The sequence below is a fragment of the Coregonus lavaretus genome (genome assembly GCF_964263955.1).
Source record: "Coregonus lavaretus genome assembly, contig: HAP1_SCAFFOLD_1043, whole genome shotgun sequence".
Lineage (NCBI taxonomy): Eukaryota > Metazoa > Chordata > Actinopteri > Salmoniformes > Salmonidae > Coregonus > Coregonus lavaretus.
In genome coordinates this window covers 1-19,021 of record NW_028157700.1, presented here as the reverse complement: position 1 = coordinate 19,021, position 19,021 = coordinate 1, and the positions used below count along the sequence as shown (strand labels likewise).

At 42.8% G+C, this 19,021-nt stretch overlaps 1 protein-coding gene across 1 annotated transcript; it reads right to left on the bottom strand.

Annotated features, from left to right (window-relative positions):
- Positions 1–2,347: 2,347 nt before the first annotated feature.
- Positions 2,348–17,990, bottom strand: LOC311125049 (nociceptin receptor-like; the record flags this gene model as incomplete). Its single annotated transcript, XM_084199128.1, has 2 exons — positions 17,630–17,990; positions 2,348–2,874 (listed from the first exon to the last, which is right to left on the bottom strand). Exons 1-2 carry the CDS (start codon positions 17,979–17,981, stop codon positions 2,348–2,350), a joined length of 879 nt encoding a protein of 292 aa, XP_084055254.1. The 5' UTR covers positions 17,982–17,990.
- Between the last annotated feature and the right edge of the window lie 1,031 nt (positions 17,991–19,021).

Here is a 19,021-nt window from a genome sequence, read left to right as displayed (position 1 = left end):
CTGACTTGGCAGCAGCTAATGGGGATCCCTAATAAATACAATAAAATACATGAATGTGGATGCTAGCATGATTACGGATAATCATGAATAAATTGGGAATAATTTAAATTGTACCTTGTTTCCAACTTGTCTTAAGTGTTGGCGGCTCAGCCAGACTAGGGTTGCAGAATTCTGGTAACTTCCCCAAAGAACTCCTGGTTGGAGGATTTCTGCTTATCCCCTTCTGGTTCCGAGAATCTTCCAACCAGGATTTCTGGACAACCAAGTTACCAGAATTTTGCAACCCTAATCCAGACAAGTCTGAATGCCCGTTAGCGTGTTATTTAGCAATGCACACCATCTCCTGACTAGCATTTTTGAATATGTAGCAATAATAATGGAAACGAATGGACCCAGCTAGCGATGCTCTCAAAAGCATAAGGTAAATCGAAATATATAGGTAAAACTTTATTTTAGATGAACAATTCTTTTAAGTGGTTATTCTATGAGGGTTGATAATACATTTTCTATTATCGGATTACCAAAGAGAATTAAACAAAAACAAAGGACGCTTCCCATCAACGCCATTTTATTAATACGCAGATAAAAATATACACATTTCAAATTCACGCTTCGGCAAATGTTCTTTAGCATCAACAACAAGCTGGCTAGCATACAAACTGTCTTTAGCATCAGCAACTGAGCCACTAATTAATAATAATAAATAGCTACGTAAAATGCAGTTCATGAGCAAACATACTGTTACAATCTTCATTACAGCAACAACCATTTACGCAAACACTGTTTTGCTCTTGTAATAATAATGACAACAACATTTTTTTTGCTAGATTTGGCTTTTTGAGAATATTCTGTTGACATTCAAGTGGTCTGGAAATGTAAACTAATGGAAAGACTAGGGTTGCAAAATTCTGGTAACTTTCCCAAAATTCCCTGCTATTCCAGAAAAACCTGGTTGAAAGATTCCAGGAACTGGAAGGGGATAAGCAGGAAATCTGGAAGCCCCCAACCAAGACCTTTTTAAAAACCTGGGAATTTTGGGAAAGTTACCAGAATTTTGCAACCCCAGGAAAGATTCTACCTGCACTTTTGCACACAAACAGTAAACAACAAGATGCAAATATACACAAATAACATGATTCATAAAGAAAGACAGATGTCTTAGAAGTGTCTTAGATAGATGACTGTAACAATACTTATATACTTTTACATACCTTTCTATATAGCATGTCTATATATACAGAGTAACACCACCATAAAAATATTATGAATATAATTAATTATATTTCTATGCACACCACATTATATATAATTATATATTTAAATTTTGCCGCACCTTGTTTTTCCCTTTTTAAGTAATAATACTTGAAGACTGTGCTGCTCCAAAACACATTGTAATACAAAATATCGTTGCTTCTTTTTTTACAGGACGACAAGCAAAGATATATATATACGTGGAACGTCAGGCAGCATCATCATCTATGATTATTTCATCGGTAACAATGAATAAAGGCCTCAACAAGCAAGTCTCTGTTGTGATGTCTTGCCTGTTCCTACACAACACTTGCAAGGTAATAGAAAACAAACAGGTATGGAAAACTAACAGTAAAGCACTATCAAGGACTAACACGCTTTATCCAGGACAGTGGATAGCATTTATAACAGACTTTGCTTGATATCTAAGGCCATGGAATCAGATACGTTGTTCCTCTCGAAAAAAAATAAAACTGAAATACACAAAAAAAAACTGAACCTCCACTTACAGAATATAAACAGAATAAAAAAGTACAACACAACGAAAAAATGACAACATAACGAATCAACCAACCAACAACGGGCCAGACTCAGAGTTGAGATAAGTGTGCGCAAAAACGGTAGACTTTCGCGGAAATTGTCCTTGAAGCACACAGACCTAAACTCACAGACCTAAACTCACAGACCTAAACTCACAGACCTAAACTCTGAAATTTAAATCGGCCCGAAAATGATCAATCAATTAAAATAAGGCAAAATGACATCCATGTTTACTAAAGACACAGAAAAGTAGAGCCCCTTAGTCCCTAGTAGAAAGTCTGTTAGAGTACGTGACCCTGCTTTCGACCTCCAAGCCACTCCGGCCCAGATCCGGCTCCGGCACCAACCAGGCCATTCGGACACTGCCCCTGCCCCGGGCCACCTCCGGCCCCCTGGCTCTGCCCCTACCCTGGCTCGTCCTCGTTCGGCCCCAGCCCAGGGGGCCGACGTGCTGCTAGAGGGTAGTGATCTGGGTGAGCTCCGTGTTGGAGTTCCCTGTCCCTTGGTGGTGGTTGTTCTGGGGCTCCTGGCAGACCAGGGGCAGCTCCACGCCTAGTCATGCGGGGTTCATATTCCCGTCCGCTGTTTTGCAGTTGTAGGCAACCTCGCGGGCGATGCTCCTCATCCGACCCGACTGCTGCCGGCTGTCCAGGCGGAACGGACCCGGGTGGCAGAACTCCCTGAAGCACCTCTTGAAGTTCTCGTCCAGGAAGGCGTAGAGGACTGGGTTGAGACTGCTGTTGACGTAGCCCAGCGCGATACAGAAGTGCATCAGGGCCATCGTGAGGAGGCTACCCAGGTTGAAGCCCAGCAACTGGGCCAGAGCCATGATCTGGATGGGGGTCCAGCAGACCACGAAGGCCACCACTACGACCAGGACCATGCGGGTGATGCGGCGCAGATTACGATCCCTCTCCTTGGAGCCGGACAGGATGCGGACGCTGCGGAGGCGATTGACCATCAGGCTGTAGCAGACACTGATGATGGTAACTGGGATGAGGAAGGAGAAGAGGAAGACGCAGGTGCCGAACACCGGGTCCCAGTAGGTATGAGGGTCTGGGAGGACTATGTTACACTCTACACCTGGGAGGGAGACAGGACAGAGGGTTAGGGTTAGAAACAGGACATAGGGGTTAATGTTAGGGTTGGACATAGAGGTTAGGGTTGGACATAGGGTCCCAGTAGCTATGTGGGTCTGGGAGGACTATGTTACACTCTATACCTGGGAATGTACAAGTCCTAACTCAGTTGCCGGAGAGGAAGGAAACCGCTAAGGGATTTCACCATGAGGCCAATGGTGACTTTAAAACAGTTACAGAGTTTAATAGGATAAAACTGAGTATGGATCAACAACATTGTTGTTACTTCACAATACAAAGTGAAAAGAAGGAAGCATGTACAGAATAAAAATATTCCAAAACATGTATCCTGTTTGCAACAAGGCACTAAAGAAAAACTGCAAGAAATGTGGCAAAGAAATTAACTTTCTGTCCTGAATACAAAGCGTTAGGTTTGGGGAACTTCCAACACAACACATCATTGAGTACCACTCTTCATATTTTCAAGCATGGTGGTGGCTGCATCATGTTATGGGTATGCTTGTCATCGGCAAGGACTAGGGAGCTTATCTTTAGGATAAAAATGAATGGAACAGAGCTAAGAACAGGCAAAATCCTAGAGCAAAACCTGGTTCGGTCTGCTTTCCAACAGACAATGGGAGACAAATTCACCTTCAGCAGGACAATAACTTAAAACACAAGGCCAAGACGACATTGTATGTTCCTGAGTGGCATAGTTACAGTTTTGACTTAAATCGGCTTGGAAATCTATGGCACGTCTTGGAAGTGGCTGTCTAGCAATGATCAACAACCAACCTGACACAGCTTGAAGAATATTTAAAATAATAATGTGCAAATATTGTACAATCCAGGTGTGAAGGGCTCTTAGAGACTTACCCAGAAAGACTCACAGCTGTAATCGCTGCCAAAGGTCATTCTAACATGTATTGACTCAGGGGTGTGAATACTTATGTAAATTACATATTTCTGTATTTCATTTTCAATATATTTGCTAACATTTCTCTAAAAACACATGTTTTCACTTTGTCATTATGGGGTATTGTGTGTAGATGGGTGAGAGAAAAAAATCTATGTAATCCATTTTGAATTCAGGCTGGAACAACAACACAATGTGGAACAAGACAAGGGGTATGAATACTTTCTGAAGGCAGTGTAGCTATCAACAAGGACAAGAAGCTGCCATGTGGGGAATCGTAGCTTGCTCGTTTTAGCGCGTTTTATCTTGTTCTTGATACCATGTCTTGTTTGACTGTCACGTCTAATGCTAATATGGATAAAACTTGCTAGCTAGCTAACCAACAACTGTAATGATGCATTTGAGAGACAACAAGTGCTCATTGTGCAAATTTATTTATGTTTTCAATAAACATTTGGAGACGAAATATAGTTAAAATATTGTCAACAATCTAAGCCAGCCCCGTCAGTTTTAACCCATAGTTGTGCAGGCGTCAGTTTTATTGCTAAACAACCAACCCGTCTATAGGTCAGAGGGATTAATATAGTATAAGGATTGAGAGGACAGAATAATCCAATCAAACAAATCACTGCTAAGAATCCAATCTCTTTGAAAACAAATCAAATCAAATTTTATTTGTCACATACATGTGTTTAGCAGATGTAATATCTAACAATTTCACAACATATACCCAAATACACACAATCTAAGTAAGGAATGGAATTTAAGAATATATACATATATACCTATATGGACAAGCAATGCCAGAGCGGCAAGGACTAAGATACAGTAGAATATTATAGAATACAGTATATACATATGAGATGAGTCATGCAAGATATGTAAACATTATTCAAGTGACTAGTGTTCCATTTCTTAAAGTGGCCAGTGATTTCAATAGGCAGCAGCAGCCTCTAATGTGCTAGTGATGGCAAATGAACAGTCTGATGGCCTTGAGATAGAAGCTGTTTTTCATTCTCTCGGTCCCAGCGTTGATGCACCTGTACTGACTTCGCCTTCTGGATGATAGCGGGGTGAAAAGGCAGTGGCTCGTGTGGTTGATGTCCTTGATGATCTTTTTGGCCTTCCTGTGACATCGGGTGCTGTAGGTGTCCTTGAGGGCGGGTAGTTTGCCTCCGGTAATGCGTTCTGCAGACCGCACCACCCTCTGGAGAGCCCTGCAGTTGCGGGTGGTGCAGTTGCCGTACCAGGCGATGATACAGCCCGACAGGATGCTCTCAATTGTGCATCTGTAAAAGTTTGTGAGGGTTTTTAGGTGCCAAGCCAAATTTCTTCAGCCTCCTGAGGTTGAAGAGGCGCCTTCTTCACCATACTGTCTGCATGGGTGGACCATTTCAGTTTGTCAGTGATGTGTACGCCAAGGCACTTGAAGCATTCCACCTTCCCCACTGCTGTCCCGTCAATGTGGATAGGGGGGTGCACCCTCTGCTGTTTCCTGAAGTCCACGATCATCTCCTTTGTTTTGTTGACGTTGAGTGAGAGGTTATTTTCCTGGCACCACACTCCCGGATCCCTCACCTCCTCCCTGTAGGCTGTCTCATTATTGTTGGTAATCAGGCTTACCTCTGTTGTGTTGTCTGCAAACTTGATGATTGAGTTGGAGGCGTGCGTAGCCACGCAGTCATGAGTGAACAGGGAGTACAGGAGGGGGCTGAGCACACACCCTTGTGGGGCCCCAGTGTTGAGGATCAGCGAAGTGGAGATGTTGTTTCCTACCTCCACCACCTGGGGGCGGCCCGTCAGGAAGTCCAGGACGCAGTTGCACAGGGCGGGGTTCAGACCCAGGGCCTCAAGCTTAATGATGAGCTTGGAGGGTACTATGGTGTTGAATGCTGAGCTATAGTCAATGAACAGCATTCTGACGTAGGTTTTCCTCTTGTCCAGATGGGATAGGGCAGTGTGCAGTGTGATGGCGATTGCATCGTCTGTGGATCTATTGGGGCGGTAAGCAAATTGAAGTGGGTCTAGGGTGACAGGTAAGGTAGAGGTGATATGATCCTTGACTAGTCTCTCAAAGCACTTCATGATGACAGAGGTGAGTGCTATGGGGCGATAGTCATTTAGTTCAGTTACCTTTGCTTTCTTGGGTACAGGAACAATGGTGGCCATCTTGAAGCATGTGGGGACAGCAGGCTGGGATAGGGAGAGATTGAATATGTCCGTAAACACACCAGCCAGCTGGTCTGCGCATGCTCTGAGGACGCGGCTAGGGATGCTGTCTGGGCCGGCAGCCTTGCGGGGGTTAACATGCTTAAATGTCTTACTCACGTCGGCTACGGAGAAGGAGAGGCCACAGTCCTTGGTAGTGGGCAGCATCGGTGGCACTGTGTTATCCTCAAAGCGGGCGAAGAAGGTGTTTAGCTTGTCTGGAAGCGAGACCGACGTGGCTGGATTTCCTTTTGTAGTCCGTGATTGTCTGTAGACCTCGTGTCACAGGTCCCGTAGACATATGGAATGACTCTATTGTGGATGAGCTTTCATTCACAAAACGATTCAACATAGGAATAAATTCCATCACACAATCCAAAATAAACACAGTCATTCTGTTTTTCCCTCCCTCAAAGTATAATCACTTTATCTCTGACATTTGATCTGACATTTCCACAGCCTGCCTTTCAAAACTGCCTCTAAAACTGATCAGCTGAGAACTCTGACAGTCCTGTAGCTCTTTAATACAAAACTAAATTCAGTTCAGTGGAATTGTTTTTAACAAACCCTGGCAGCTGAAGGGAGCAATCCTGAACTTCAAAAGACGATTTTTGAAAGTTTATATTTTAAAAAAAGAAACACTTGTCTTTGGTATTTAGAAGAAACCTCTTTCTTTCTCTCTGTTGTGATTATGACACTCTCCCCCAGTTCAAAGCCTCTATCTAGTCTGCGTCCCAAAAGGTAGCAGGGTGCTATTTGGGACACAGGCCCTAATCTACAGTATATTACATTAAACACGTGTTCCAACTCTGTTATGCTGAGAGTTCATCTGAACCTGAATGTCTTTTTACCCTTTAGGATTATAATTAACTACATAGGCTGATGAGCACATCAGGTGCAGTAAATGAATATGATCACGAGTCAGTGTCCCAGCTGCTGGTTTTGTTCCATGAGGCCTTTCCTTTCTTTTAATTTTTTAAAATATTTTTTATATACGTTTTCTTTTTCGTCACCATCTGAACAAATCATTTTTCTGCTTGGACTGGCCAACCAAGAGGTCAAGACGGAGCTGGCCCTGGACCTAAGGTAAGGTAGCTGTCTCCTGGCTACAGACATTAAACACCTAGTTGTGCATGCTTACTTCCACACATCTTAAATTAGGTTACAGACCAGTTAACTAGGGGTTCTACTAAGCTATATGGAATTGTTTTAAGAATGTCATACCAAGGATCATTTAGCTATTTGATTTAGAATTTTAAGACCCCTAGACTAAGCAAGTGCAGCAATATTACCAGGTTTGTTAACCCGCTACAGTCTGAGCTCTGTCTAAGACGGGGGGAGGGGGTTCTACTAAGCTATATGGAATTGTTTTAAGAATGTCAAACCGAGGATAATTTAGCTATTTGATTTAGAATTTTAAGACCCATTGAAGTATCAAACAAATATATATAAAAAATGCTTGATGAATATTTTAATTTTCCCTTACTGCTATTAGCCCATACAAACACATTGAATAACAGATTCACTACATGGAACAACAGATAGTCCTTACTGCTATTAGCCCATACAAACACATTGAATAACAGATTCACTACATGGAACAACAGATAGTCCTTACTGCTATTAACCCATACAAACACATGGAATAACAGATTCACTACATGGAACAACAGATAGTCCTTACTGCTATTAGCCCATACAAACACATTGAATAACAGATTCACTACATGGAACAACAGATAGTCCTTACTGCTATTAGCCCATACAAACACATTGAATAACAGATTCGCTACATGGAACAACAGATAGTCCTTGCTGCTATTAGCCCATACAAACACATTGAATAACAGATTCACTACATGGAACAACAGATAGTCTTTACTGCTATTAGCCCATACAAACACATTGAATAACAGATTCACTACATGGAACAACAGATAGTCCCCCCAAAAAATCAAAAGGAAGTTTGTTCGGAAGTGTCTGTCCCATATCTGAGAGATATAAGAAAGATCAGGAAACATTTGTAATTGTTTTATTTACATGCATTTAAACCCTTATTTTTTGGCAGTAAACGCTCTTCAAATATAATTTCATCGTTTTTTTCAACTGGTACCGGAGGACCTTCAGACGAGTCGTGAGGCATGTGGGCGTCCTAGAGCAAAACAACCGACAGGTACGTGTTCGTGAGAGTCTCACCTTTCGGACGCTACAGATAGAAGTTGGCAGATCGTCTGTACCGACATCAGACGAGTCCCAAGACGCTTGTGGGGGTCGTAGAGAAAAACGGAGAACACCGTCGTGTTCTTGAGAGTCTCAAATCGATTTTCAGGTTGTCTCATGGTCTGACAAACACCGCTCTAGTTCTGTCACCTTTCACTTAAGATGCGGAAGTGCAACATCATCGGATGCGGTGGATTGAGACGCATATAGCTTATATTGACAGATTTTTATGGGGATTTTTTATTATGCTAATTCGATTTCCGAGGGGGAATGGACATCGACACTAAGGGGTTTTAAAAACGTGAATTTAGTCAACAAAAATAGGGACAGAAATATTGACGAGACTATAACTGATTAAATAGACCCAGAAAAAACTTTAACTAAACGCAAATTATTTTTAATTTCAGTTGACTAAAACAAGACCAGATTTTTTTTTTCTCTGTTACTAAAATCTGACTACTAAGTGGACTGGACAAGAGTTTTTGGAGAGATTGAGAGCTTTTCAGTGATAAACACAATTAATATTAGCAGTACAGATGCGCAGTTCTGACCAGCAGTGGGAAGGACGCATCACACCCAGCAAACACAGCCTACATCAGCTGGTGATGAGTGTGGGCAGACAGGCTCCGACTCCGATGATACACATCGTGCAGGCGACTCTCTTGCTTGCTTCCCCGTGGCTAAACAGTCACCACCAGCCTTTTAGTAAGCTATCATTTGCCTGGTTAAGAAACACAAGCTGCTTTACAAAATTAAAAACAATAGCAGCATTGAGTTTAATAGTAAAACAACAGTCTAGCTATGTTTTTCTCTCCCTTGAGTAGGCTATAGAAAAGTAGTTTGCCTTTGAATTTGTAGTCTCGCTCAACCCTCCCACTTTTCCCACTGTCTCTGTTTGTTATTTGCTGAACTGAACATACATTTTAATATCCAGTGCCTGCTCAAAGTCCACTTTACATTGGGAAGTGAAATCTATGAATCAATTATCTTAGTGTCGTGAGACTTTCAGGAATGACTCACAGGGTATGACATACTGATCCCATGGATAAACAGCACAGCTTGGTAAAGCCGGATATGTGATATTTTTATTTCAACAGAGTCTGCTAACACTTCAAGGAACAGGAACATTCTCCCTTGAGAGCTACAGTTAACCCCCCCTCTCTCTCCCCAACCCCCTCTCTTTCCCCACCCTCTCTCTCTTTCCCCACCCCCTCTCTCTCTCCCCACCCCCCTCTCCCTGCTCTCCCTCTCTCTCTTCCTCCATCTCCTGTTCTCTCTCTCTCCTCTCTCTCCCTCCCCCTCTCTCTATCTCTCTCTTCTCTCTCCCTCCCCCTCTCTCTTCTCTCTCCCTCCCCCTCTTAATCTCTCTCTTCCCCATCTCTTTCCTCTGCCCCCCTCTCTCTCTCTCTCTCTCTCTCTCTCTCTCTCTCTCTCTCTCTCTCTCTCTCTCTCTCTCTCTCTCTCTCTCTCTCTCTCTCTCTCTCTCTCTCTCTCTCTCTCTCTCTCTCTGTCTCTCTCTCTCTCTCTCTCTCCCCCCTCTTAATCTCTCTTCCCCCATCTCTTTCCTCTGTCTCCCCCCCTCTCTCTCTCCCTCCCCCCTCTTAATCTCTCTCTTCCCCATCTCTTTCCTCTGTCTCCCCCTCTCCTCTCTCTCTCTCTCTCTCTCTATCTGCGCTCTTTCATTTAATTGTTGGCAACCCTCTCATCCCTGCAAAAGGGAGCGTTATCTCACCAGAGCTCTGTCATTTAGAAAAGCCTTATTGGAATCCATTTCTCATCTCTCTGTGTCTTCCCACTCAGAGCAGAGTGACCTGTTCGGTTGACACACACACACACACACACACACACACACACGCACGCACGCATACACACAGGGGTCTGTCTCATGGCGTCTGCTCTGCTTGTTACTGGGCTCAATACCCCGTCGCCAGGCACCAATCATCTCAACATCGGTTAGGGTCCATCACTCCATCCCTCCCCCCCTCCATCCCTCCAGGGGTAAAAAAAACTCTCCATCGCCATCACCACTCTGGAGAAAATACTAACTTATATTAACTATAAGATGTAATTGATATGATGTACTCTGCGGATGTTGTAGAGCATGAACCCAGCCAACAGACAGTTACAGTAGTCCAGACTGGAGATGACAAGTGCCTGGATTAGGACCTGCACTGCTTCCTGTGTGAGGAAAGGATGTTATAGAGCGTGAACCTAGCAGGAGTGAGTCAGATATTATGGCATTTAAAAATACATTACATTATTTTACAGTAAAGTATATCACAGTACATATGTCATACATGCACTGTATACCAACGTAAATATGTCATACAGATGATATACTGTGTCAGTATATGTTTACTGTAAAATAATGTAATTGCATTTTTAAATGGCATAATATCTGACTCACTCTTACAGGTTCAGGGAGAACCCAGTCCCTATTGGGCTCAGGGAGAACCCAGTCCCTGTAGGGCTCAGAGAGAACTCATAAATTATTCACAAGAATATATTAAGACACTGAATTAAACTTTAGGCTGGGAGAGGTGCCAGTTTGAGAAGAGGAAAGGAGAGGTGCCAGATAACTAGAAAAACAAATATAACTTTTCTGTTCCAGACTGCAGAGTGAGAGAGGGTTGCAGCTAAAGATGGATTGTCTGCTAACAAGCCTAGCTTTGGGTAAAGAGGGATTGTCTGCTAATAAGCCTAGCTTTGGGTAAAGAGGGATTGTCTGTTTTTTATATTTTTTTATTTAACCTTTATTTAACTAGGCAAGTCAGTTAAGAACAAATTAATAATAATATTATATATTATTATTATTATTATTAAGAACAAATTCTTATTTACAATGACGGCCTACCCCAGCCAAACCCGGACGAGCCTAGCTTTGGTTAAAGAGGGATTGTCTGCTAACAAGCCTAGCTTTGGGTAAAGAGGGATTGTCTGCTAATAAGCCTAGCTTTGGGTAAAGAGGGATTGTCTGCTAATAAGCCTAGCTTTGGGTAAAGATGGATTGTCTGCTAATAAGCCTAGCTTTGGGTAAAGAGGGATTGTCTGCTAATAAGCCTAGCTTTGGGTAAAGAGGGATTGTCTGCTAATAAGCCTAGCTTTGGGTAAAGAGGGATTGTCTGCTAATAAGCCTAGCTTTTGGTAAAGAGGGATTGTCTGCTAATAAGCCTAGCTTTTGGTAAAGATGGATTGTCTGCTAATAAGCCTAGCTTTTGGTAAAGAGGGATTGTCTGCTAATAAGCCTAGCTTTTGGTAAAGAGGGATTGTCTGCTAATAAGCCTAGCTTTGGGTAAAGATGGATTGTCTGCTAATAAGCCTAGCTTTGGGTAAAGAGGGATTGTCTACTATCAAATCAAAATCAAATCAAATCAAATTTTATTGGTCACATGCGCCGAATACAACAGGTGCAGACATTACAGTGAAATGCTTACTTACAGCCCTTAACCAACAGTGCATTTATTTTAAACAAAAAAGTAAGAATAAAACATCAACAAAAAAGTGTTGAGAAAAAAAGAGCAGAAGTAAAATAAAGTGACAGTAGGGAGGCTATATATACAGTAAAATAAAGTGACAGTAGGGAGGCTATATATACAGGGGGGTACCGTTGCATAGTCAATGTGCGGGGGCACCGGCTAGTTGAGGTAGTTGAGGTAATATGTACATGTGGGTAGAGCCTAGCTTTGGGTAAAGAGGGATTGTCTGCTAACAAGCCTAGCTTTGGGTAAAGAGGGATTGTCCGCTAACAAGCCTAGCTTTGGGTAAAGAGGGATTGTCTGCTAATAAGCCTAGCTTTGGGTAAAGAGGGATTGTCTGCTAAAGAGCCTAGCTTTTGGTAAAGAGGGATTGTCTGCTAATAAGCCTAGCTTTGGGTAAAGAGGGATTGTCTGCTAATAAGCCTAGCTTTGGGTAAAGAGGGATTGTCTGCTAAAGAGCCTAGCTTTTGGTAAAGAGGGATTGTCTGCTAATAAGCCTAGCTTTGGGTAAAGAGGGATTGTCTGCTAATAAGCCTAGCTTTGGGTAAAGAGGGATTGTCTGCTAACAAGCTTAGTTTTGGGTAAAAAGGGATTGGCTGCTAACAAGGGGACAAATACCCCCCAACCAGACCTTCTGGCATACAAATTGTAATTGTAAACAACAGAAACCAAACGTGTTGAGCTACAGGTAAACTAAGCCGCCTCAGGCTGTGGTTGGTACAATGGTTGGGGAAGCACTGGTTTGTCCGAACCGCCTCAGGCTGTGGTTGGTACAATGGTTGGGGAAGCACTGGTTTGTCCAAACCGCCTCGGGGCTGTGGTTGGTACAATGGTTGGGGAAGCACTGGTTTGTCCGAACCGCATCAGGCTGTGGTTAGTGCAATGGTTGGGGAAGATCTGGTTTGTCCAAACCGCCTCGGGCTGTGGTTGGTACAATGGTAGGGGAAGCACTGGTTTGTCCAAACCGCCTCGGGGCTGTGATTGGTGCAATGGTTGAGGAAGCACTGGTTTGTCCAAAGCCAAACCAGCGGATAAGCCTGTACAGCCATGAACTGAAATCTGTAAAACACAGCTACACAAAGGCCTGGACCAGGAACCCAGAACAGTCCTGGGTCAGATATCAATTCAATCTAAATGGGACATACAGTAAGGGAAAAAAGTATTTGATCCCCTGCTGATTTTGTACGTTTGCCCACTGACAAAGACATGATCTGTCTATAATTGAATGGTAGGTTTATTTGAACAGTGAGAGACAGAATAACAACAAAAAAATCCAGAAAAACGCATGTCAAAAATGTTATAGATTGATTTGCATTTTAATGAGGGAAATAAGTATTTGACCCCCTCTCAATCAGCAAGATTTCTGGCTCCCAGGTGTCTTTTATACAGGTAACGAGCTGAGATTAGGAGCACACTCTTAAAGGGAGTGCTCCTAATCTCAGTTTGTTACCTGTATAAAAGACACCTGTCCACAGAAGCAATCAATCAATCAGATTCCAAACTCTCCACCATGGCCAAGACCAAAGAGCTCTCCAAGGATGTCAGGGACAAGATTGTAGACCTACACAAGGCTGGAATGGTCTACAAGACCATCGCCAAGCAGCTTGGTGAGAAGGTGACAACAGTTGGTGCGATTATTCGCAAATGGAAGAAACACAAAAGAACTGTCAATCTCCCTTGGCCTGGGGCTCCATGCAAGTTCTCACCTCGTGGAGTTGCAATGATCATGAGAACGGTGAGGAATCAGCCCAGAACTACATTTACATTCCACCAGCAGATCATTCGTGTCCGTGTCTAACGTTGTGTAGAGTTTTGGGTTAGTTTTGACAGTTTGAGTGAGTACGTCGTCAACTTATTCAGCCAGTTAGTTAGCTAGAATAGTTATCATACTAGCTAGCCATTGCTCTCAGCCAACGAACCAAACCCTCCTCCCACGGCACGAACACACAGAGAGAGCCAAGCTAACGTTAACTAGTCACCCATGTCCCAAATTCCCTTGAACGGCTCTGGTTACCAGTATGTAAAAACAAAACACAAATGTAAGTTATAACTTACCCTTAGTAGCTACTGTTAGCCAGTTAAGTGCAAAGCTAGCCACTGAATCGATTCAGCCAGTTTCGTCTGTCCCAACGGAGAGAAAGCGTCTCCAAATATTAAAGCTAGGTCGTTCCAGCTATTGTTTAGTTAGCTATCCAGGTAGCAACAAGCTAGCTACATTTCGAGTACAGTAGCTACTAACTACCTAACGTTAACACTTCAGATAATGAGGTTAAAAAAACAGCTGAATGGTAGGCAGCTAGCTGGCATAATTACAGGTACTCTTAAGCGTGAAATAACATTGGAAACAACTATCCACAGTTGCTAATAGTTACCAGTAGCTACCCGCTAGCTAGTCCAGGTAGTGGGTTAGCTAGCCTCGTGCTTCACCGGGCTCAGCCGAATACCATACTTACCTACAATAATTACCTACAATAACCTACGATAACTACCTAGATAAACTACCTGCAATACCTAACTACAATACCTACAATCTAAATACAAGGTTTAAGCTTTACTCGACACCATATAAGCCAAGCTTACCTCCCGCCAGAGAGAGACACAACCTCACCCAACGCCTCCTATCCTTTATTAAACTGGAGTGCTGAGGCCAATGGAGGATGGGAGGATCTTGTCAAAGATCTCAAGGCAGCTGGGACCATGGTCACCAAGAAAACAATTGGTAACACACCACGCCTGTCACGGATGCCGCCGAGGCTGCTCCTCCTCCTTGCTCGGGCAGGCTTCGGCGTTCGTCGTCCCCGGAGTACTAGCTGCTGCCGTTCGATGTTATCGGTGTTTGTTTAGTTTTGTCTGTATTGTTTACACCTGTTCGTCATTATGTTATTCCGATCGATGTTTCGGTGTGTGTCTTGTGTTGTCTAGTTTGTACACCTGTTTCTTATTTTGTATTGATAAGTTCCCTTGTTTTATGTTTGCCTTTGTGTGTTATTGTCCTTTTGTCCTGTCGTATGTTTGCCATTGCTAGCTCGTTATTTTACGCACTCCGCGTGTTACTCCTCTAGTGTTGGAGACTTTTGTTTTTGTGCGTATTACTGGAAGTAAAGTAGTCATTCCTGATCCTCTGTGTCCTGCGCCTGACTTCACTGCCGCATACACATCACCCCAGTCTGACAACGCCGTGAAGGACTGAAATCCTGCAGCGCCCTCAAGGTCCCCCTGCTCAAGAAAGCACATATACAGGGCCGTCTGAAGTTTGCCAATGGACATCTGAATGATTCAAAGGAGAACTGGGTGAAAGTGTTGTGGTCAGATGAGACCAAAATCAAGCTCTTTGGCATCAACTCAACTTGCCGTGTTTGGAGGAGGAGGAATGCTGCCTATGACCCCAAGAACCCATCCCCACCGTCAAACATGGAGGTGGAAACATTATGCTTTGGGGGTGTTTTTCTGGTAAGGGGACAGGACAACTTCACCGCATCAAAGGGACGATGGACGGGGCCATGTACCGTCAAATCTTGGGTGAGAACCTCCTTCCCTCAGCCAGGGCATTGAAAATGGGTCGTGGATGGGTATTCCAGCATGACAATGACCCAAAACACACTGCCAAGGCAACAAAGGAGTGGCTCAAGAAGAAGCACATTAAGGTCCTGGAGTGGCCTAGCCAGTCTCCAGACATTAATCCCATAGAAAATCTGTGGAGGGAGCTGAAGGTTCGAGTTGCCAAACGTCAGCCTCGAAACCTTAATGACTTGGAGAAGATTTGCAAAGAGGACTGGAACAAAATCCCTCCTGAGATGTGTGCAAACCTGGTGGCCAACTACAAGAAACGTCTGACCTCTGTGATTGCCAACAAGGGTTTTGCCACCAAGTACTAAGTCATGTTTTACAGAGGGGTCAAATACTTATTTCCCTCATTAAAATGCTAATCAATTCATAACATTTCTGACATGCGTTTTTCTGGATTTTTTTGTTGTTGCTATTCTGTCTCTCACTGTTGAAATAAACCTACCATTAAAATTATAGACTGATCATGTCTTTGTCAGTGGGCAAATGTACAAAGTCAGCAGGGAATCAAATACTTTTTTTCCCTCACTGTATATGCTTAATGGCATATATCTATGAATTATTAAATAACTTATTAATCCATATGAGACAGAAGTTGGTTTTCTGCTCTAGGCCTATTTCAGATGCACAGAACCGTGACGTTCTTCTCATATTGTGTTATTGTACTGAACTGAACTGGACTGTAAACTGTTGTGTTCAACTGACCTATAATGGCTAAGCAATTTCTAACAGCTTGTAGCTGTATTGACCTTTTAACTACACTGCTATTTTCACTACCTCCCCACATACACACACACACACACACACACACACACACACACACACACACACACACACACACACACACACACACACACACACACACACACACACACACACACACACACACACAACACACACACACACACACAAACACACACACACGTGCACTTGTTTGTTGAAAGTCCCTTTTTAAAGCCTCTCCTCTCTCACCAGTGTGTGTGTGTGTGTGTATATGTGTTGTGTGTGTGTGTGTGTATATGTGTTGTATATGTGTTGTGTGTGTGTGTGACCTCTGGTCATATCACACACCACATGACAGTACACTCCCCCTAGCTGACCAGGTAGAACCAGTGATGATGTACAGTAGATTATCCACTCAGAGAGTTGGAGAGAGAGAGAGACAACAACACAATTAGACCCAACCAAATCATGAGAAAACAAAAAGAGAATTACTTGACACATTGGAAAGAATCAACAAAAAAACTGAGCAAACTAGAATGCTATTTGGCCCTAAACAGAGAGTACACAGTGGCAGAATACCTGACCACTGTGACTGACCCAAACTTAAGGGAAGCTTTGACTATGTACAGACTCAGTGAGCATAGCCTTGCTATTGAGAAAGGCAGCCGTAGGCAGACCTGGCTCTCAAGAGAAGACAGGCTATGTGAACACTGCCCACAAAATGAGGTGGAAACTGAGCTGCACTTCCTAACCTCCTGCTAAATGTATGACCATATTAGAGACACATATTTTCCTCAGATTACACAGATCCACAAAGTATTCGAAAACAAACCCAATTTTGATAAACTCCCATATCTATTGGGTGAAAAACCACAGTGTGCAATCATAGCAATCATAGCAGCAATATTTGTGACCTGTTGCCACAAGAAAAGGGCAACCAGTGAAGAACAAACACCATTGTAAATACAACCCATATTTATGTTTATTTATTTTCCCATTTGGACTTTAACTATTTGCACATCATTACAACACTGTATATATACATACTATGACATTATAATGTCTTTATTCTTTTGAAACTCCTGAGTGTAATGTTTACTGTTAATTTTTATTGTTTATTTCACTTTTGTTTATTATCTACTTCACTTGCTTTGGCAATGTTAACATAGGTTCCCCATGCTAATAAAGCCCTTGAATTGAATTGAAATTGAATTGAAATTGAATTGAAATTGAATTGAAATTGATTTGAAATTGAATTGAAATTGAATTAAATTGAATTAAATTCAGAGAGAGAGAGAGAGAGAGAGAGAGATGATCTGAATATAGATTAATACAGAGGTCAGAGGTCAGATGTCAGACTGAGGGGTAGAACAGATTAATCAGACTTGATAATTAACCAAACAATGTCTATATAACATCCTTATTTTTCAGAGCTGATCTGATGGGTCAAAAGACCAATTACTGAACTGGGGCTGCCTGTCTAAACGCAGCCATAGATAGACAGACAGACAGACAGACAGACAGACAGACAGACAGACAGACAGACAGACAGACAGACAGACAGACAGACAGACAGACAGACAGACAGACAGACAGACAGACAGACAGACAGACAGACAGACAGATAGGCAGACAGAGCCAATATAACCTACTGTTATGTTCGACCTCCACCTCCACATCTCCCAACACCATGGCCGGTACCCCTATCGCCGACGCCAGGACCCACACACAGATGTTGACCACCTTGGCCTTGTGGGGCGTCCTCATGTCCAGGGCCTTAACCGGATGGCACACGGCCACGTAGCGGTCCATGCTCATCACGGTTAGAGTGAAGGTGCTGGTGAACATGTTGTAGTAGTCGATGGAGATGACGGCCTTGCAGAGGGCGTTACCGAACGGCCAGAAGCCCAGGAACACATCTGTTCCCTGGAAGGGTAACGTAGCGAGGACCAGGAAGTCAGCCAGAGCCAGGTTAAATATGTAGATGTTGGTGGCTGTCTTCATCTTGGTGTACCTGGAGGAGAGGAGAATGTTAGGTGGCTGTTCTTATCTTGGTGAAGAATAAGATAGAAAAGGATGTTATACCTAGATTGAATGCCACCGTAGTGGAACACAAAGTCAGGTTGGAAAACTGATACTGTCAGTGCCAAATATTGAACATCCATTTGTTGAAACACACACACACACACACACAAACACACTCGCACACACGCATGCACACACACACACACTCACTTACGCATGCACGCATGGACACACACACACACAAAGCAGAGCATCTTCCTGGATTAACCATCAGCAGTATCTATCTATGTATCATCTATCTATCTATCTATCTATCTATCTATCTATCTATCTATCTATCTATCTATCTATCTATCTATCTATCTATCTATCTATCTATCTATCTATCTATCTATCTATCTATCTATCTATCTATCTATCTATCTATCTATCTATCTATCTATCTATCTATCTATCTATCTATCTATCTATCTATCTATCTATCTATCTATCTATCTATCTATCTATCTATCTATCTATCTATCTATCTATCTATCTATCTATCTACTCTATCTATCTATCTATCTATCTATCTATCTATCTATCTATCTATCTATCTATCTATCTATCTACTATCTATCTATCCTATCAAAAGAAAACCTTGTGACTCTTTTTTTATAGAATGGGATAGTCAGCTGTGTGTGAGGTTTTTCTCTTTCACATTGTAGGGAACAGAGATGAACTGAATGAAGATTGTCATGAAGATGGTTAGGACTAATGTGGACCAGCAGTCCACAGCAGCGACAGCAGAGAACAAACTGAAATGACATTTTTTATCTCAATGCGGTTAAATTCAAGCACCCTCCTTCTCTCTCTCTCTCTCTCTCTCTCTCTCCTCTCTCTCTCTCTCTCTCTCTCTCTCTCTCTCTCTCTCTCTCTCTCTCTCTCTCTCTCTCTCTCTCTCTCTCTCTCTCCTCTCTCTCTCTCTCTCCTTCTCTCTCTCTCTCTCTCTCTCTCTCTCATGTCTGTCTCCTCTCTCC